Genomic DNA, 22,344 nt, shown 5'->3' with positions numbered 1-22,344 from the left:
AGGGAGTGCAGTGGAGGATGGCCCAGGTGCTTGGGCCCTGTACCTCATGGGAGACCAGGAGAAGCACCTGGCTCCTGGCTTCGGATCAGTGCGGTGCGCCTGCAGCGGTGGCCATTGGAGGGTGAACCAATGGCAAAGGAAGACCTTTCTCTCTGTCTCTTTCTCTCACTGTCCACTCTGCCTGTCAAAAAAAAAAAAAAAGTTTAATAGAATTGGGGCCAGCGCCTTGGCTCACCAGGTTAATCCTCCGCCTGCGGCGCCTGCATCCCATATGGGCACCAGGTTCTAGTCCTAGTTGCCCCTCTTCCAGTCCAGCTCTCTGCAGTGGCCCGGGATGGCAGTGGAGGATGGCCTGAGTGCTTGGGCCCCTGCACCCGCATGGGAGACCAGGAGGAGACACCTGGCTCCCGGCTTCGGATCAGTGCAGCACCAGCCGTGGCAGCCATTTGGGGAACCAACAGAAGGAAGATCTTTCTCTCTGTCTCTCTTTCTTACTGTCTATAAGTCTACCTGTCGAATAAAAAAAAAAAAGTTTAATAGAATTGAAAGACAAACTTACTTTGATGCAGGAACTTTTTTTTCCTTTTTTGTTGAATATTTAATTAATTACTTTTTAAGGAATGCAGATTTTATAAGTACAACTTTGGGAATACAGTGATTTTTCCCACCATACCTTTCCTCTCACCCCACCTCCTCCTCCTTCTCCCCTTCCAAGTCCCACTCTCCATTAAGATTCATTTTCAATTAACTTTGTACACAGCAGACTATCTCTGTACTAAGTAAAGATTTCAACAATTGCACACACACACAAACACACATACACAAAGAAAACTAGTTTTACAGTTAACATTCATAATAGAACTCATTGAAGACAGAGGTCGTACATGGGAAGTAAGTGCACAGTGACTCCTGTTGTTAATTTAATAATTAGTGCTCTTATGTATGACATCAGTGACCACCTGAGGCTCTTGACATGAGCTACATGGGCTATGGAAGCCTTTTGAATCCACAAACTCGTCAGTATTTAAACAAGGCCATAAGCAAAGTGGAAGTTCTCTCATCCTTTTAGAGAAAAGTACATCCTTCTTTGATGGCCACTTCTTTGCAGGAGCATTTTAAATCCATGCATGTGAAGGCCTTCAAGAAGTTCAAGGAAATTGTGTATAATGAAAAAATTAGGAATGAATTTCCAAATGTTTTGTACCAACAGAAACAGCAATTAACTACATTTTCCAAGAAAATTTTTGAAGTACCCTAGCGTATCAGGAGACCAATTTGTGTGTGTGTATGTGTGTGTGTAACAAGAAAGAAAGTGACACTGCCAGTTACTGCAACAAAGAGAAGTAAGTTAGGAGCAGACCTAGTCTATGAAAAGTAGCAATTTCATTGGGAAAGAAAAAGGAAAGGGTGGATTTTGGTAGATTGAGGAGGAAATGGAACAGAAGGTGAGATAAAAGAAAGAATACAGATAATTATCTAAGAAAACCTTGGATCTAGTCAGAGAAGGAGAGAGGACAAAGAGTAGTTAGGTGGGACTGAGGAAGCCCAAAGAGCCAGGTGAGAGGGAGGAGTTGAATGTACAGAAAAGCAGAGATGTGAACTGAAAGAGGAGTACCCTGAGAAAGCAGGAGATGGGATTAAAAAGGCAGGATAAAGATTAGCCATGGACTTAACAGGGCCAGTCACAATGGGTAGAGCTGGTCTACCTTTAAAAAACAATTATTTACTTAATGTAATTGGGAAGAAGAAAGACAAAGGCAGAGACAAAAGCAGAGATAGACAGATGAAACTCTCATCTAATAGTTCACTCCCTCACCTCAGATGCCAGCAATGGCTGGTGTTGGGCCAGTTCATAGCCAAGAATTCAATCCACCAACTATTTGAGTCATCACCTATTGCTTCCCAGGTTACTCTTTAGCAGGAAGCTGGAATTGGGAATGAAACGGGCATTTGAGTCCAGGTACTCTGATATGGAGTGTGGGCCTCACAACCAATGTCATAACCTCTAGGCTAAAAACCTAACCCAGATAGTGTAACTTTTTAGATAGCCTTGCTTACTGCTGATTAATGTTGAACTTATTATCTGAGTACTATCTTCCCATTACCAATGGGGAAACAAAGATTATACATGCTAAAATCAATATATGAATAAATATCAAAAAGAATTGTATGCAAAAGTAATCTTTGTACAGAGTAGGAATGAAGTATGTAGCATATTGGGGACCTGTCCTGAAATTTGATGTGACTTATGTGACATAAGTGGAGTTGGAAAACATGAAGTTCATTTGTTCCTGAGAATTAGAGCTACATATTTGGAGTTATTAGCAACTGAATGTGTTGAGTCACAAGCATGTACTATACAATCTAGTAGTTTTGATGTCTAACCTACTTGCTTCTTGAATAAGACTGATCTCAGTCTAGAAAGGTATTATTTATGGCACAGCCAACTCTTTTTTTTTTTTTTTTATACCCAGAGCATGGTAAGCCAATTGTGCCTTCAAAAATCTTCTGTGTTAATACATTACATACATTTAAAGTGTTGAGGGTGGCTCACTTGGCTAATCCTACACTTGCGGTGCCAGCACCCCAGGTTCTAGTCCCAGTCAGCATGCCGGATTCTGTCCCGGTTGCTCCTCTTCCAGTCCAGCTCTCTGCTGTGGCCCTGGAGTGCAGTGGAGGATGGCCCGAGTGCTTGGGCTCTGCACCCGCATGGGAGACCTGGAGGAGACACCTGGCTCCTGGCTCCTGATCAGCGCAGCGCGCTGGCCGTGGCGTCCATTTAGGGGGTGAACCAACGGAAAGGAAGGCCTTTCTCTCTGTCTCTCTCTCTCTCACTGTCTAACTCTGCCTGTCAAAAAAAAAAAAAAAGTATTAAAAAAAGAATTAAAGTGTTGCGGGCTAATTTAATTTCTTAATAATAAATCTACTTTGAGTAAGCCATGGCTATGTTAATATACCAAGAACAATTTTTGTTTTCTCATCTCTACTTGTGAAGAGCCCTATGGTTTCAGATTTCTAGAGTATTTACCAAGAAAAAGAAATATACATTTTGAAATTTTTAGATGCATTCCCCAATTTTATTTTCTTTCTCCTTGAATTTCTTATGCCAAGAACAGAAAACAAGATTCTAGATATGCTTTGGTCATTGTAGTGCACAGCAGGATGGATATTATTGTGATATAGACCTATTTGTTTGACCACAGTCAAATCTTTGCATTTGCTTTTGATGTCAGCTAAATGACTCCTTTGCTCATTTTAAGTTTCTTGTCACCTAATCCCCTGGGTCTTTTTGGTATCTGGACGTCTTTAAGTAGGAAGGAAGAAGGGCAATAATTGCCTCTTAAAGCTAAGAGAATTCTTGGCAAGCTTCATTATAGCAGTTAAGAGCTGAGTTCAGGCATCTTATGGTCACGCCTTCTCTGCAGCCACACGAAGTGGAGGACATTCTGTAACCTACGCGAGAGTTTAAAGTCACTAAAATTCACACAGTGACTTCAAAGAGATCTGAGATCTTGAGTTCTTTCTGTAATTTTCTGGCTTGTCTCCCATTTACATAATGCATTAATTATTACATGGGAATGACTGGAGAAGGGAAGGGTATAAAAAGGAGAAAGAAAAAACATTATCTCTCTTAAAGCTTCAAGCAAATGACTGTTCTAAAGGAAGCTTAAGGAGCATCTGTTAACCAAAGCTGGTTGAAGGAAATAAATGCCAATATGTGACATCTCACCCCATTTCACTCTGAGGATGTAACCAAGAGTCTTTGCCTTCACTGTGTACTTAGGATTTGATAAAATTCCAAGACTCAGTTCATGAGAAGATAACACACTGACTGAGTCTTTGCTACCCCTTTGCTTTGGAGAACATTTGAATTTTTGTCTCAACACACATATTCTGTTTTATGTAAAGATTTTATTCCTAATTGACACATAATAATTTAACGTATTTAGGGGGTACAGTGTGATACTTCAATATATGTTTACAATATGTAAGAATCATGTTAGAGTTCGGCCGGCGCCGCGGCTCACTAGGCTAATCCTCCGCCTTGAGGCACCGGCACACCAGGTTCTAGTCCCGGTTGGGGCGCCGGATTCTGTCCCGGTTGCCCCTCTTCCAGGCCAGCCCTCTGCTGTGGCCAGGGAGTGCAGTGGAGGATGGCCCAAGTGCTTGGGCTCTGCACCCCATGGGAGACCAGGAAAAGCACCTGGCTCCTGCCTTCGGATCAGCGCGATGCGCTGGCCGCAGAGTGCCTGCCACGGCGGCCATTGGAGGGTGAACCAATGGCAAAAGGAAGACCTTTCTCTCTGTCTCTCTCTCTCACTGTCCACTCTGCCTGTCAAAAAATAAAAAAATAAATAAAAAAAAAAAGAATCATGTTAGAGTAATTAACATTTCCATCACCTCAAACATTCATCGTTTCTTTGTATTGGGAACATCCAGAATCCTTTATTCTAGCTATCTTGAGATAGGTAACTGTTTTTTTTTTTTTTTTTTTTTTTTTTTTGGTAACTGTTTTGATCGGTTGCCCTACTCTGCTCTAGAACAATAAAAGTTATTCTTCCTATGCAGCTGCACTCCTGTACCCTGCTCATTCCTTCCCCAATTCTTCTTATTAATAATCAATATTCTACCTTTATTTAGCCTCTAATAATCACTATTCTACTCTACTTTTGTCACATATAAGTGGGAACATGCAGTGATTTTCTCTCTGGGCATTATTTATTTCACTTGATGTAATATCCTCTAATCTCATCCATGCTACTCAAAGTGACAAGGTTTTGTTCTTTTTTTATAGCTGAATATTATTCCATTGTGTATACATAAGCACATTTTCTTTATCCATTCATGCATCATTGGATCACCTAGGTTGATTCCATATTGTGTCTATTGTGAATAGTGCTTCAGTAAACATGGAAGTGCAGGTTTCTCTTTGAAATGCTAATTTCCTTTCCTTTGGAAAAATACCCAAACATGTTTCTTTAGGACTCCATACTTATTTCTTGTACCATTACAATCTCAGTTACCGGGAAATTCTGACTGTCCTGATCATTCATTAAAATAGAGGATTTCTTTTGTCATTTTCTTTTAAAATATTTTTTTGTATTTTGCACTTCTATCTCAAATGTTAGTATTTCAGTAACTTCTTATTGAGTCTCTGCTAAGTATGAGTTAGTGCAGTAGCAAATAAATATAATACTGACTTGGGGTAAAAGCTATTCACCTTGGCTTGTACAATATTTATTATCAGTACTTAAAAGATAAGGAAATGGGGCAGCACTGTGACAGTGGGTAAAGCCAACTCCTGCAGTGCTGGCATCCCATGTGAGACCCGGCTGCTCCACTTCTCATCCAGTTCTCTACTATGGCCTGGGAAAGCAGTAGAAGATGGCCCAAGTTCTTGTGCCCCTGCAACTGCGTGGGAGACCCAGAGGAAGCTCCTGGCTCCTGGCTTCGAATTGGCACATCTCCAGCCATTGCAGCCAATTGGGAACTGAACCTTGGATGGAAGACCTCTCTCTTTCTTTCTCTGCTTCTCCTCCCTCTATGTAACTCTGACCTTCAAATAAATAAATAAATAAATCTCTTAAAAAAAAAAAAGAATGGAAATGGAGAACCAAGCTCAGAATGCACTGATGGGCTGCATTAGGGTGTGGTTGCAGAGCTGGAAGAAGCTCCTAGCTTTGGATAGGCGTGGTTTTGGATTGGCACAGCTTTGGATCAGTCCAACTGTGACCCTTGCGGCCATCTGGGGAGTGAACCAGCTGATAGAAGACCTCTCTCACTCTCTTTCTCTCTCTCATTCTCTCTCTCTCTCTCTCTCTCTGCCTCTGCTTCTCTGTAACTCTGCCTTTCAAATAAGTTAAATAAATCTTTAAAAAATAAGATAAGGAAACCAAGGCCCAGGGTGGTATCACACAAGTGTGCATACAGTATACATACACATATATGTGCAGGATATGATGCACACGACTTCGATTCATGTCAGTCTGTTCCCAACAGACATGCTTTCCCACCACACAGTCACCTCTCAACTTTACTGTGCATCATTCCAGAGGAAATCAAGGTCTGCAAAGCATGTGCCTTTGGGCTGAAGAAAGTCAAACATGTAACTATAGGCTCCCTGCCTATCAAAAGGTTCTTCCCTTGGGGGTGGCGCTGTGGCACAAGGGTTAAACCTCGGCATGAAGAGCTGGCATCCCTTATGGGCACTGGTTAGAGATCCGGCTGCTCCTCTTCCAATCCAGCTTTCTGCTATGGCCTGGGAAGGCAATAGAAGATGGCCTACGTCTTTGGGTCCCTGTACCCACTTAGGAGACCCAGAAGAAGCTCCTGGCTCCTGGCTTCAGATCGGCACAGCTCCCGCCATTGTGGCCATCTGGGGAGTGAACCAGCAGATGAAGACCTCTCTCTCTGTCTTTACCTCTCTCTGTAACTCTTTCAAATAAATAAAATAAATCTTCAAAAAAAAAAAAAAGGTTCAGCCAACGACAGGGCTCAATAGGCTAATCCTCTGCCTGCGGCACCGGCACACCAGGTCCTAGTCCCAGTCGGGGCACCGGATTCTGTCCCGGTTGCTCCTCTTCCAGTCCAGCTCTCTGCTGTGGCCCAGGAGTGCAGTGGAGGATGGCCCAAGTGCTTGGGCCCTGCACCGGCATGGGAGACCAGGAGGAAGCACCTGGCTCCTGCCTTCGGATCAGTGAGGTGCGCCGGCTGCAGTGCGCCGGCCATGCCAGCCATTGGAGGGTGAACCAACGGCAAAGGAAGACCTTTCTCTCTGTCTCTCTCACTGTCCACTCTGCCTGTCAAAAAAAAAAAAAAAAAAAGGTTCTTCCCTGATTTACATCACTTTATTATGACTAAACCCTCCCTAACATCTCAAATATTTTGAAATTTTGTAGTAAATTCTGTCATACCTATGTTGAATTAAATCCAGGCTTCTTCTCGATATTACCCTATGAGCATGAATGACATGCAAGTTTCACTGGGTGGTTCAGTTGCCTGTCCACTGAACACAGACCTTATGTGGGTTGCATTGGCCACTGTGTTGATTCCCACCATACTGTCATTCTTTATTTAACTGTGAATTTAAAATTCATTGCCATGATCTAAAAGGTGAAAATGTTTCACATTAAGATTCCATATTTGGCGGGCGCCGCGGCTCACTAGGCTAATCCTCCGCATTGCGGCGCTGGCACACCGGGTTCTAGTCCCGGTCGGGGTGCCGGATTCTGTCCCGGTTGCCCCTCTTCCAGGCCAGCTCTCTGCTGTGGCCAGGGAGTGTAGTGGAGGATGGCCCAAGTGCTTGGGCCCTGCACCCCATGGGAGACCAGGATAAGTACCTGGCTCCTGCCATCGGATCAGTGCGGTGCGCCGGCCACGGTGCGCCAGCCGCAGCGCGCCAGCTGCGGCGGCCATTGGAGGGTAAACCAGTGGCAAAGGAAGACCTTTCTCTATGTCTCTCTCTCTCACTGTCCACTCTGCCTGTCAAAAAAAAAAATCCATATTCATGAGTGGTTTAGTTATCTCTTATTAATGGCGATCACTGCCTCCCTTTATGCAGGGACATCTACCAGTCTTATTCCCCCTGTCCCACTGAACGTGTCTTCCAGATTCCTTTTCTTAACCAATGCAAAGCTGCTTGAACCCATTTCTATTACTTGCCTGGCCTCTATAGACGTGTGAGTTTGTATGTGCTTTTTTTGCTTTAAGCAACTTTAGATAGTTACTTTTTTTGCTTAAGTTTTCAGATAAAAACTATTCTTGGCATTGTGCATTCAATCATCAAATTAAATATGATTGTCTTCAGTGTTATTTGGAAGATATTTTTATTCATAGAGTACTATTTGTATATCCCAACACTTTGGCAGAAAGACATCAAATTGATGTAGATAAGATGCCATAGGGCATAAGGAATGCAGCAGTTAGCATTGACAGACAGACATCAAAGTCTACCACTTTCACCTTGAAAATGAAAATGGAGAGAAATAAAATCCAATAGCATTTCAGAATTTCCCCAGGAGAGAATTTGAGTTTGGCTTTCATTCCACTTTGGCTCTGAAAAGATATTAGAAATGAGAAATCTCAATTTTTTTGTCTATGCACCCAGATGTGTTTTTAAAATGTGACAAATGCCTTATTCCAGATCTTTTGAGTGACCTTTGAATACAGACACTCAAATTACAGATACTGTGTAATGCGTTTCTTTAGATATCTGGTGAATAGACCTGTAGATATATGTGTGCGGGTGAATGTTTATTTATAATCAAAATTAATTAATATGTGCTTTTGCGCAAATCTCATGAGCTGGGTGATACATTTTAAAGCTTAATTTTGCACACATGCTGCACAATATGCAATGTCCCATACAGAATCACAGGAAGATGCATGAGAAGATGAGTTGACTTGCCTAAGGCCTCAGAGTGGTATGAGAACAAAGAAGAGAAATAAAATAGATGTCGCTACTGCCTTTTTTTTTTTATTTGCCATAGATCAGGGACAATGCTAAGTGACTACATAACTCCATTTCATCCTTTCAATATTGCTCTGAGGTAAATGTTATCTTCATTTTAAAGCAGAGCACAGGGAGATCTCTTACCCAGACTATCACCACTAGGGTGGTGCACCTAGGATTCCAGAAGGATTCTGCATGCTTACAAGGCTCTGTCCTTCAGGAAGTAGGATAGATGCTGGGGATACCAGGAATGTGACTTGTCCCCTGACTTCACACAAGTTATTTAGTATCTCTGAGCCTCCAGTTTTCCCATTTTTAAATTAGGGTAATGGTACCCTACATAGAGGAGTGTTGTGTGAGAAAAAAAATACCTACCCCTTTACATATCGGTCTCAAAATCAATATACTTCAACACCAGAGTCTTTTCTCTAATTTTTACTTTTGACCAAATTGGCTATTAAAAAGTTAATTAAAAAGTGGACAAACACAATGGTTTCAGTCCCATTTTTTTAAGGTTTTATTTATTTTATTTGGTAGACTGAGTTAGGGAGGATGGGGAGAGAAAAACAAAGATTTTTCTATCCACTGGTTCACCGCCCCCCAAAAATGGCTGCAATGGTGGAAACTGGGCCAGATGGAAGCCAGGAGCCAGGAGCTGCTTCCAAGTCTTCCACTTGGGTGCAGGAGCCAAGCACTTGGGCCATTGTCAGCTCTTTTCCTAGGTATATTAGCAGGGAGCTGGATATAGCCCCATTGTTTTTAAACTTTTCTTATGAAAAAGTGACTAGTCAACCCCTTATCTGTGTAATTAACAAAAACAAAGCCAAGATCACTAAAATGAAGAACACAATGAAAGACAACACAGCCCTCACCACCATGACTTGTTTTTCCTAGAGCTAAAATGTGATAAGAAGCATCCAAAGTTGATGAAAACCTGTTGGGAGGTGGCTGAAAAACTCCATTGGAGTAATTTTCAAATGGGATTTGTGATGCCTACTTGAGTTAACTATTAAGATAGCCCATCTCCTTATGGTGAAAAAGAGGAGATGTGTGATGTCGTGTTAGCACATCTTTGAGTAGGTGGAGTGCTCTTAGCCACAAGGAGCCACAGCGATTTTTGTAAACTGTGCTTCTGTACACACATTTAGGAAGGTGCAAAATCCACTTGTTTTTGGCAGCCAGCCATGGGTTTTGTAACTGGCATTCCAGCCTTTCATGCACATTCATGAGATGAAAGGCTTTGTGTTATCCCTCTCCATGGCTGCCCTCCTGCAACCACCAGAATCTGTTTTTCAGACAGGGGTCTAAGCAGAGAGTCCCTAGATTATCCACAATTTGTCCTCATTTTTTTTTCCTTAAATTTATGTTTTGCAGGACAAATGACACTGGCTTTCTCTCCTTCAAAGACCACTTGCCTGTCACTCAGATAGTTATCACTACTACCAACAGATCAAACTCAGAAGCCGCTTGGAGGATTGGCCCCTTGCGTTGCTATGGTGACCGTGAGTACTATGCTGGAACAAGCTTTCTCTCTGCGTTACCTGAGCACAAGATGCTTTCTCTTCCCTTATCCCTTTCCCCTGCATTGGCCCCGAGTCTTGAAACTGATCCATGTGTCCAACGCATCCCACCCCCCTTGAAAATGATGGCACATGCTGAAAGCTCTTCTCATTTGCAGGACACTTCTGGAATGCCGTCTCATTTTACACAGAAGCCTCTTACCTCCACTTCCCTACCTTCCATGCGGAATTCAGTGCTGACATCTCCTTCTTTTTTAAAACCACGGCTTTATCGGGAGTCTTCTTGGAAAATCTTGGCATTAAAGACTTTATCCGACTTGAATTAAGCTGTAAGTGCCCTCATTTTTTAATGTAATGTAACTGGTCATCAGAACACATCTACCTCTATTACCAACCGCTAGTGCAAACGTGTACTGTCAATTTAATCTCAGTGGGGGTAGGTAAAACTAGCAGTAATACTTTCATGTTTTTCTAAAGGCTTTACCACTTATAATGTCTTTTCAGCATTTAATGCATCATCCTCTCATCACAATATGTGCCTTCCAAAGTGCCCATGGATTCCTGTTACACTGTCTGTTATCTGAGCCACAAGCATTTCTTCCCTGCAACTTTAATAAAGTTAATATACCACAAGATTTTCTCATTACATTTTACATGGAAAGAAGAAATGATTATCAGGATGTGTTCTATTCACAGGTTGAATATACCCTTTGGTTGTGCTTTTTCTTCAAAACTAATTCCCTGATGTTCCTCACACTGCTCGGAGAGTGTGATGACCCAATGAGAAGGGTGATGTTTATTCTGCAACGTCCTCATGAACAGTGATATATCTGGTGAATTTGATGCTGAGTGTGGTTCTTTTTCTAACATTCATCCATTGCATATGAATTATATTCAATAACAATCATGAAGTCAAACAAAAAATAATATAAATAAGGATGATAAAATATAATTTTTTAAACTTTTATTTAATAAATATAAATTTCCAAAGTACAGCTTTTAGATTACAGTGGCTCCCCTCCCCTATAACTTCCCTCCCACCTGCAATCCTCCCATCTCCTGCTCCCTCTCAAATTCCATTCACATCAAGATTCATTTTTAATTACCTTTATATACAGAAGATCAATTTAGTATATATTAAGTAAGGATTTCAACACTTTGCACCCACACAGAAACACAAAGTGTAAAGTATTGTTTGAGTACTAGTTATAGCATTAATTCACATTATACAACACATTAAGGACAGAGATCCTACATGGGGAGTAATGTATTACAGAATACTTTATATGTAATACAAATTTACATATAGTATATATGTTTTCCCAGAACAAAAAGTACACTAATTTATTTTTTAGATCAATTCTACTTTACATAAAAATGGACAAAAAGCTACATATTGGTATGCTCCAGTGATAATAACATTAAAATTTCTTTTTCTGAGGCTACTTCTGAAGATTTGTTCTTGATTTTGTCAAAATCAATTTTCTACATGTGGTCATGTTCCAATGAGTGTACAGAGTACAGTCTTAATTTCCCCATCTATCTTCTGTCTTAATGACCAAAGAATACTTTCTATTCATTTTAAATTAAAACAATTTCCATGCCGGCACCGTGGCTCACTAGGCTAATCCTCCGCCTTGTGGCGCTGGCACACCGGGTTCTAGTCCCAGTTGGGGCACCGGATTCTGTCCCCGTTGCCCCTCTTCCAGGCCAGCTCTCTACTGTGGCCAGAGAGTGCAGTGGAGGATGGCCCAAGTGCTTGGGCCCTGCACCCCATGGGAGACCAAGATAAGTACCTGGCTCCTGCCATCGGATCAGCGCAGTGTGCCGGCCGCAGTGCGCAGGCCGCGGTGACCATTGGAGGGTGAACCAATGGCAAAAGGAAGACCTTTCTCTCTGTCTCTCTCTCTCTCACTGTCCACTCTGCCTGTCCAAAAAAAAAAAAAAAAAAACACACAAAAACAAAAACAATTTCCACATGAAGTCACGGACATGCGAATAGGAGACTTTAAATATAAAGATATGTCTGGTAAAGATTCATAAAAATATCATTTTATAGTAAATTCCAAAAATGATAAATTGTCCATGTGCTTGGTTATGATTGGTTCTATAAACTCTCAAATCTCTGCAATTAAAAAAAAAAAAGTCTACCAATGTATACCAATGTATTTTCTTTTATTTTCTTCTTCTTTTTTTTTTTTGACAGGCAGAGTGGACAGTGAGAGAGACAGAGAGAAAGGTCTTCCTTTTCCATTGGTTCACCCCCCCCCCAGTAGCCGCTGCAGCCGGCACACCGTGCTGATGCGGGTGCAGGGCCCAAGGACTTGGTCCATCCTCCACTGCACTCCCGGGCCACAGCAGAGAGCTGAACTGGAAGAGGGGCAACCGGACAGAATCCAGTGCCCCGACCGGGACTAGAACCCAGTGTGTGGGCACCGCCGGTGGAGGATTAGCCTATTGAGCCGTGGCGCCGGCCCCACTAATGTATTTTCATCAGAAAGCTCATCATACACATTTCTAGTCTGTTAGGTAAAAGCCTAAAAATCCCTAAGGGATTAGAATTCCTTCAGCTCTTTCCCTAACATGCATCCATTCAACAGCAGATCTGAACTAAACAATAATAACACTGAAATTGTGAACAGTGAAAACAGATCTTCAGTTCTTATTCTTGAAAACAGACATACATATTTAAGTCTATACTTTCAGAAGTAAACAGTATATCTAGAGTTCTCTGTGTTAATGTCCCCCCAAATATATTTATTAAATGATAGGTACTAAACATTCTATTTTAAGAGTTTTTGAATGCATCATTAAAAATTAGCAATAACTTCAGTGTCTGTTTAAGCAGACCAACAAAAATTTTTTTTTGTAGAAGAATGTATTATCACTGGCATTGCTTAGAATTACTAATTGATGGTGGTAATAAAAACAGGTGCAGTTTTGGTTACTTTTGCTATTTTTTTTTGGTCCTCTGCACTCGGTGTATAACTTATTGTTATGTACAGGTTGGACTATCCGCCACCTTGCTCTCGTTGCTCATGACCATGAGGACTTAGGCTTACTATTAGATGTTCTATCTCTCTGGTATAACTGGATATTTTCTATTTTTGGATTGATGCAGTTGACCATGCCAGAATAATGATGTGACTGAAAGCATGAAATGTCTTTGAAAGTAGGGTCTGAGCAGCAAAAAATGGAATTTGAGAGTTCCAGAAAGGGAGACATAAGCTCTGGCTGGAGGAGGTGGTGGAGGTATTTGTATAAGTAGCCAGCAAATCAGGATGCAGCTAAGGGTTCCTTTTGCAGTTACAGCACGACGCATACACGGAAGGATATCTTCATAATTGGTAGTTTCACCTCCTTTTACTCCAAGGATGTAGACTATTTATGGGAGGAAGCTCTTGTGGTTTTGGTGTGAAATAAGATCCCTCATACTTAACTCGGCCAGGCTCTAAAACTGTGGAGTTCAGTGCCAACCATTTCATAATACGGATATAATAACCTCAATGTAAATTTAATAAAAATCAGGCCCCACGGCTTTCTGATTCATTAAAGCAGTGGCGAATGTCACGCTATATTATCACAAGGTAATGAGTGATGATTTAGTGTTAATTACATATCAATGTACAATTTGTTTGTACTTTGTCATACTGCATTTTGCCCTTTGACTTGTCCAAAAAAAAGGTGTTTTTGATGTAAGTTGGTATTAAATTTAACAATAAATTAAAATCCATGGATGCCAAATTGGTGAAAGCTTTTTTTCAAATCAACAAGATTTTCTATATTAAAAAAATTGCAGGAGCCAAAATTTGTATTTTCTCTTTTTTTAATTAATATTTAAAAGGGAACATGCCCAAACTGGAGGAAAATTTTGTATTTCTTACTTTTTAGAAATAAAGCTACATTTGTGGTTTGCATTTTAGGCAGATGGGATTTGTACCCTAAAGCATTCATTGCAAGAAATCTCTACAGACCAGCTACTTGGGGAGGAAATGGCCTTTTACCAGATGCGGTGGCTCAGAATAGATTTCACTCCCATTCCCAAGGGTGCTCCCTGTAACTATCTGAGCAGCAGCTTCCAAGGTTGATCTATCCAAATTGTTGGCAGGGAACAGCAGGTTTCCATGAAATTTTCAGCCCATTCCCTTCTGGATCACTTCTAAGGATGACATTTGAATTGTGACTCTTTGCGATTAGTCTGTGGTCTATGAAGAGGAAGACACTTGACTCTTTACTCAAGTATCAGTATTTTAGATGGGACCGTGAAAGAAAAAAAGAGACTATTTGGACAATGGCTGTGCAGTCACTGGTATCTCAAGTCAGTGTGGCACAGTGGGAACATCTTAGTTATACATAGAACCCAGTGTGGAGTTAGATTTAGGCTCTTCTGTGTTGATCTGTGAGATCCTCTGGAAACCCCTGCAGTACTTACTTGTGCAATATGACAGTGGTGACATCTAGATGCCAACAAGATATGTTTGACTGCTAGTAACAAAAAACCCAATCTGAACTGGCAGATAGGATGATAGGAATATGTAGTTGCTGAGGCAGGTGGCTAAATCCGCAGGACATGGGCTGGATGGGTTTAGAAGTGGAGCAACGTTATTGGTGGCCTGAGTGTTTTTTCTTTCTGTTCTGACATCTTAAGTGCTTCTTTAGTCCAAGGCTAGCCCTTGCTTGTGGGAGAGCTATAGCCATGGATGAAAAATCACCTCTTTCCCAGATGATTTCCCAACCAACTCTCTGATAAACAAATCATCTGAGCCCCTGTGAATCAATGGCCAGGACAGTAAAGACTGCAGATTGGATTCATGTCAGGGCCACCTCAGTGCTTGGGAATGGGGCTGGCTTTCTCTAAAACCCAAATGAGAAGTTAAAGAAGGGTAGCTTCCAGGGCCAGTGCTGTGGCACAGTGGGTTAAAGCCCTGGCCTGAAGCACCGGCATCCCATGTGGGTGCCAATTCTAGTCCTGACTGCTCCTCTTCTGATCCAGCTCTCTACTATGGCCTGGGATAGCAGTAGAAGATGGCCCAAGTGCTTGGGCCCCTGCACCTGGAAGACCCAGAAGAAGGTCCTGGCTCCTGGCTTCAGATAAGCGCAGCTCCGACCATTATGGCCATCTGGGGAGTGAACCCAGTGGATGGATGACATCTCTCTCTCTGGCTCTACCTCTCTCTGTAACTCTGTCTTTCAAAGAAATAAAATAATTCTTTTTTTTTTTTTAAAGGGGGTAGTTTTCCAAACAGACTTTAGATTTAGTCGGAAAGATGGTGGCAGTCATAAGGAAAAGTTGCAATTTGCTGAAGGTTTGGGTAACTAGGAAGTAGTTATTCTTTTTTTTTTAGTACATGAAAGTTACTAGTTTTTAGGTACAGTTATAATCCTAGTACTATTTGTGAGCTAAAGCAGGATATATCATTATGCTATTCTTTAAGTGATTGAGATTTAATCTTTCCATTTCTTATTCTAATGTCCTGGCTGCTTCCTAATAATATTAGTTCAAATGGGCTCTTTAATCCATCTCAACATGAATTAGGCAGAGACAAAAACAGACATTTCCTGAGTTGTTTGGTGAAATATATATATATATATATATAGAGAGAGAGAGAGAGAGAGAGAGAGAGATTTAATTTTTGGATTTCAGAGGTATCATATTCAGGATATTACCAAATATGTTATTAACCTGAAGATATTATAGTCAGAACCTCTGAGAATAGTGAAAATTAATGCTAATTATAAGTATATTTTTGCTGAGTTACTGAGTGATTAGGTTGATTAGACTCTGCATTAAATTCCTCAAGTTTATTTTCTCTTCTTGTTTTCAAACAATCCTGTGACTATTCTATATGCAATATGATTCTCAGTGTTCAACTCATCTTCAAGTGTGCGAGTGATGAGCCCAAGTTCACAGCCTGGGAAGGGCTGGAATCCAGGTTCAGTCAGACCTCTCTGCTACCTGGAATGACGTCCTATTCTGCTTTGCAGTGTTGCCTCAGGAATCAAAACAGTGAAGACTCAAGAGGCCATAGTATTATTTTTTCCAGGTGATCAGGCATAGGACATTCAGGAAGCTCCTCCGATTTTGTGCAGGACTGTTTTTCCTTCTGGAAGTAGAAGCCATAGCTACCAGTTGATCCTTGAAGAATCCATATCCATAAAAAAGTATAATGATTTCATTTAGTTTATATATCTCATTTTACAGATGAACACATGGAAGGTCAGAGAGGTTAATTTGCTATGTGTAGTCTTTGACACTCTTTTTCTTTAGATTGATCATTTAGGTTTATTTATTTGAATGGCAGAGATAGATAAAGAGACAGACACAGAACAAGATCTTCTACTCGCTGATTCACTCCCCAAATGACCACAATATCCAGGACTGGTCCAGGCCAAAAGCAGGAGGTTGGAACTCAGTCTGGATCTCCCATGTGGGTAGCAGGGAGCCAAGTACTTGAGACATCACTTCTGCAACTTAGAGTGTGCACTAGCAGGGAGCTAGGTTCGGAAGCAGAAGGACTCAAACCCTGGGCACTCCCATGTAAGATGTGGGCAATCTAACTGGCATTTTAACTGCTGAGCCAACTGCCTGTTCCAGACCTTGGAACTCTATTTGCTCACTGGGCCCTGAGATTTTTCCATGCTGATCTGGGGTTGAGGTTGAAGACACAAAAATGCAAATTTTGTATGCTTTTCCTAGAACTCAGGGCTGAGTACTGGAAGCAGCGCTGAGGCGGCATGGAGCGTGTTCCCCCATAGGTATGATGGTTCACTCTTCTTGCCAGGGCCATTGAGGAACATTATCCAGGAGCCTTTCCTTAGAAGGTTCCTTCTCATCTTCTAGGAGTGCCCGGTAGACACTCTGTTAGTAGGGTGACAACCTGCTTTTCTTGGTCAGTGTTCTCAAAATCAAACTGTGAGCTCATTTTGCTTCATTCATCTCTGAATTCTCATACCCCAGCCTAGGACTTTGCTCTAATAAAATAAAACTCATTCATTAAAAAAGCAAAATATGAAACATTTTCTATGATTTATTTATTTATTTATTTGAAAGGCAGAGTTAGAGAGAAGTAGAGGCAGAGACAGAGAGAGAGAGAAAGAGATATATTCCATCCACTGGTTCACTCCCCAATTGGCCACAACAGCCAGTGCTGAGCCAATCTGAAGCCAGAAACCAGGAGCCAGGAGCTTCCTCTGGGTTTCCCATGTGGATGCAGGGCCCAAGTACTTGGGTCATCTTCTGCTGCTTTACTACGTGCATTAGCAAGGAGATGGATCGGAAGTGGAACAGCCAGGACTTGAAAGGGCACCCATGTGGGAAGTCAGTGCCATTAGTGGCAGCTTTACCTGCTGCACCATGGTGCTGGCTTCAAAACATGAAACATTGAAAGCTAAGCTGACTCCTTAGCTTTATCTTGATCCATGAAGCAATAGCTACAGAGAAGGTATTCATCAATACTTGGGAGCAGGGGAGGCCTGGTGATGAGCTCAAGACCAACCTGATGCTTTCACAGAGCCTCCTGCCTCCCTGTCCAGAACCACTGGGCTATGTCTGCCTCTCCAGTAGGTGGGATCTGGCTTAGGTTTGCCTCACATGTCTCACCACAAAGTCACCAGCCCATGTTGGATATATCATTCATTCACTCAGCTTTTCCATTCAATTATTTCCAGGCATCCATATTATATATTCTATCTTTGCCCAGGGACACTACACTGGTGTCAAGAATTTGTCACAGGAAGAGCTGTTTACACAGTGAGTTTTAGGTAGGTGTTTGGTGTACAGGCTGTGAAAATACTAGCTAAAATGCCACACCCTCTATTACACTCAGTGGATTTCAGACCTGGCTCTACTTCTGATTCCAGCTTCCTGCTAATGCGCAACCTGGAACACAGCAGATGATGACACCAGTGATAGGTCCCTGCCACCTGCATGGGAGACCTGGATGACATTCCTAACTCTGGCCTGGCCCAGACCAGTTGATATGGCCATTTGGATAGGGGACCAGCAAATGGGAGCTCCCTGTCCCTTCCCGTCTCTAGAATAAATAAATAAATTTGAAAAATAAGAAAATGACTCTGCATTTATTGAACAATTAAAAATGAGCTCTGGAGACACAGTACCTGAGTTTAAATTGACTCCATCCTCTCCCCACTGGAGCTTGTTAAGTTTCCTCTACCTTGATTCTCTCACTTGTAAAATAGTACCTGTCTCAGAAAGTTGTAATGAGGCATCAGTGGGTTGATTCATGAAAAAATGTTTATGTTCAGTCATGGAAAGTACACAGTTCATAGTAGGCACTCAACACATATGAAGTGTTTGTGAGATATCCTAGAAATGCTCATAGAAAATTTATATTATGAAAAAACTATGCATGATTTAAAAATACCTTTGCATAAAAATAAAAATATCTGTTAATTCTATTTTCCATGAATAATTTGAAGTACCCTTATATTATTGAATTTCACTGATTCCCCTTTAATTCTAGGAGGAAGGAAAAGACATTAAATGTTAAAGTCTTTAAAACTTACTTGAATAAATTTAAATAATAAGTTAAAAAGAATTTCCAACTAAGTTCATATCTTTGTATACATCTGAAAATATCTAAAGCAGATTGCACAATTGCATTTCATATGTGCTGTATGACAATATTTCATCAAACAAAAGCTTGGATGAGTGAGAGCTTCCTATATAGAAGGGACAGTAATAGGTGCTGGGTGTATAATAAATGAACCTGTTTGTACAGAGTTTGCAGACTTGTGGGGGAGACAGACAGTAAACAAATCGTCAGACACCAGGGTATCTATGCTCAGTGGAACTTAACATCCACAGCAGCTGCTTTGCAGAAAGCCATTTAGCAAACCTTGAATGTTCCCCTCCCAGATTCTCACTAATTGTTCCCTGCTTTCTATAGGGAGAAATAAATGTAGCATCAGTCATATAGCAGTGTTTGGCTGCAAGATTCTATTGGTGGTCTGAATAAGAAACATGGACCAACTCAAAGGGCCACTTTCACTCTTATTTAGTCCTTTAGTTGTTTGTCCCCCAATGCATGTCCCTTTAATGCAGAGTTTGTAAGCCAAAGCCAATGTAACTGGGATAGCAAACCATGTGGCATGATAATAACAATAGCTATGACTCATTGAACACATATACTACCTGTGAGGCAGAATTCTAAGAACTTTATCAGAACTAATGTATAAACAACCTGATACAAACAAATACTGTTTGTATTCCCAATTTATAGATGAGAAAACTGAGGCATGGTGAGATTTTTAAAATGTGTCTTAAGTCACAAAGGCTCCAGGATTCACATTCCATGTTTTTCACCACTTATCTCACAGCTTCTCCTTAGGGTGAGGGTTCACCAGCAAGGGAAGTGATTCAAGCTCTCAGAGTTCCCTGAAATTCTGCATGTGGAGGTTTTCTATCTGGAGACTGGCTTCTGACAGGTTGTAAAGGCGGGGATGGAGGAGTCCAGGGTGATGCTTGGGCTTTGACGTCTCTGATACTTGAGGTCCTGTGGTTGATGACTTAGTAAGCCAAATACCCATTTCCTGACTGGGGGAGAGGAAGGAGGGGAACATCACAAGGTGCTTAGAAGGGAAAGAAGGTCTGTCTCTGGTTACTTGTAGGTGACCAACTTGCCAGTCACAATGGATAATTAACTCACCACTTCTTTCACATTTTGAACACTCTTGTGTGACAATGGAACCTGGAAGTTAACAGATACTGTAAGGGAGCAAAAGGGTGAAGAGCTGTGCCTTTGGACTCAACTTTTACTTAGGATATAGGAAATTTTGAACAAACTATTTCCCTAGACTCGAGTTTTCTCACTCATAAAATAGGGATAATGATTCTTTTCTCATAGGGTCATTTTGAGGATTAAAATAAGAGAATCCACTGTCAGTATTTAGCATAGTGTCTGGCATAGAAGTCATTGTACCCACTGTGCTGCCTCTTCCATCTGTCTCTCTTGATGATTGTGTCACTGTCTCCACCATCATGGTTACCACTGTCATCACTGTCGCTACTACCACATCACCACCATCACTATCTACTATCTCCACCCCTGCCACCACCCTCATGACCACCACCATCATCATCATGCCTCATCATCAGCATTATTCCTCCATTCAATTGCTACCCAGCTTCTCTGATACACAGATTATTATAGAGAGGCAGAGTCAGTTATGATAGGATTCCAGGGTAAAGGCAAGAGTCTTGGATTTGAATTTTAGTACTGCCACTTGCACCTTAGATAAGACAGTTGAACTTTCTGAGCTACATTTTTATTCCTGTTATTTATTTGAATGGCATGAATGCTTGTTAACATGTGTATTTATGAGATACCTTAGAGGAGGGCACTGAATCTCCCAGGACGTTGAGTCTCTTCCTTACAGGAATGGAGCTGTCTAGCTGGCTTCTGGATTAAAGATATTCAAGACAGCTGCAGACAGAGTAGACACAAAACACCCAGACTCTCAGTAATTATGTCTCAGGTCCCTATCCTGTTTCCTGAATTTGAGCAGTAAGAACCAATTGGAGAGCTAGTTAGCTGTTCATTGGCTGTTACTGGTTAGTGGTGATTTCAATGAGGCAGGGATTTTATGGGAAGTTCCCTGCTACATTGATATGCACTTACAATGGTTTCTCTCACCCATTCAGGAAATGCTTGTGTCTTCAACACACTGGTGACTCCCTTCATCCTTCTTCCTGTTTCCCTTTATTGATTTCAGCTTCTTCCGAGATCACCTTTGCCATTGACGTTGGGAATGGCCCCATTGAGCTCATCGTCCAGTCTCCCTCTATTCTGAACGACAACCAGTGGCACTATGTCCGGGCTGAGAGGAACCTCAAAGAGACCTCACTGCAGGTGGACAACCTCCCCAGGAGCTCCAGGGAGAACACAGAGGAGGGCCACTTCCGACTGCAGCTCAACAGCCAGTTGTTTGTAGGTAGGAGACATCTTAAGGCACCCTTTCTGCAAATAACCCTACAAGACCACAGTGTGGGTACAAGGAAAAGTACCCTTGTATTTTAGACCTGGGGTCTGATGAAATACATCATAAAGCACTTATAACCATAAATATAATTCTACCGTTTCTTTCATTCACCTCAGCTGATTTCAGTTGATCTCAGGCTCTTTTTATGTTTTTCCTTCTTGTGAATATTATCTTCAGATGTTTGGGCACTGCTATGGATGTTCATCATTAAAGTAAATAGCTACTCTTAGGAAAAGGATGTCTCCACCCTTCATGCCCAGGAGGTGTAGAACCCAAGTGAGTAGGCTGTTTTCCCAGTGATTCCTGGCTGCTGATAATCATTGATGACAGCCTGATGGGCCATCTCAAAGGGAGTCCACTCACTATAATATGGAAGAATTATTCCTCTTTACACTAGGAACTTCTGTGATGTTTCCTGAAACCGCCCCTCTTGGTTGACTGACTTAGTTGACTTCCCTTGTATGGAAAAGCAGCCCTGGCCCCTTGGCAAATGTGTCTCTGATGCCCGTACCTTCCATGAGACTGGGAGTCAGTCTGTGACACCTTATTCATGTGAGCTCGCAGCTACTGATGGTAGTGGGACTGGAAGGATTCAAATATAATCCTGAGTCCTTCTTCATTCCATAAATAGTCATTGAGCTGCTAAAACAGATCAGGCACCATGTGGGATGAGGAGAATTGACAGGTGGATTGAGAGAGACACTGGTTTTAAAGAAGCTGTTGGTATGTTTCTGTGTGTGTGTGTGTGTGTGTGTGTGTGTGTAACACAGAAGAAGGCAGGGGTTTGGGATAAGGGTTCTCTCTTCAGGGCTTGAGCCTTCACTCCATTAAAATTTACACTTCATTTCTCTTCTCATAATTACTGCCTTTTGTTAAGCATGAGGGAGTGTGTGTGGAGGGGGAGAGAGAGGATAGAGGTGGGGGAAAGAGAGAGAGAGAGAGAGAATTTCATTCACCTTAGTCCAGGTAGTTTCCTGGATACATTTTGAGGGACCTCAAAGAGCCCATGGGAAATGCATTTAGAAGATATGTTTATTCTGGCGCACAAATTTGAAAACTCTGAAGTGTTCTTTTCGTAATGTGCAGTTCCCATAAACTTTGTGAAGACATCTCATATGGGGTCAGCTGTATAGCTGTAATCAGGAAAGGATTTCTTGAAGGCGGGGAAAAGGGCTTGTCACACTTTGCAATACAAAATAGAGCTTTCAAGTCAGAATGCTGTGAACTGTCAAAACCAAGAGTATGCTCTCATCTAAAACTTGAAGCTCAGGTGCTGAGCACAGGGATGTAAATAAGTGACAGTTTGTTAGTCTACCTGGATTTCAGTGTCTTTCTTTATTTGTCTACATGTTTATATTCTTACCAATTTCT

At 41.6% G+C, this 22,344-nt stretch overlaps 1 protein-coding gene across 1 annotated transcript in view; it reads left to right on the top strand.

The window, feature by feature from the left end:
• Positions 1-22,344, top strand: part of CNTNAP5 (contactin associated protein family member 5) — a 985,000-nt gene that overhangs the window by 806,031 nt on the left and 156,625 nt on the right. The window contains exons 15-17 of the mRNA XM_051848810.2: positions 9,827-9,954; positions 10,131-10,301; positions 20,707-20,925. Coding sequence (XP_051704770.2) covers positions 9,827-9,954; positions 10,131-10,301; positions 20,707-20,925 — 518 coding nt within the window. The remainder of the gene's footprint in view (positions 1-9,826; positions 9,955-10,130; positions 10,302-20,706; positions 20,926-22,344) is intronic.

This window comes from Oryctolagus cuniculus, chromosome 3 (assembly GCF_964237555.1).
Source record: "Oryctolagus cuniculus chromosome 3, mOryCun1.1, whole genome shotgun sequence".
In the NCBI taxonomy this organism is placed as follows: domain Eukaryota; kingdom Metazoa; phylum Chordata; class Mammalia; order Lagomorpha; family Leporidae; genus Oryctolagus; species Oryctolagus cuniculus.
Note: the sequence above shows the minus strand (reverse complement) of the source record. Positions and strands in the feature narration are given on the sequence as shown.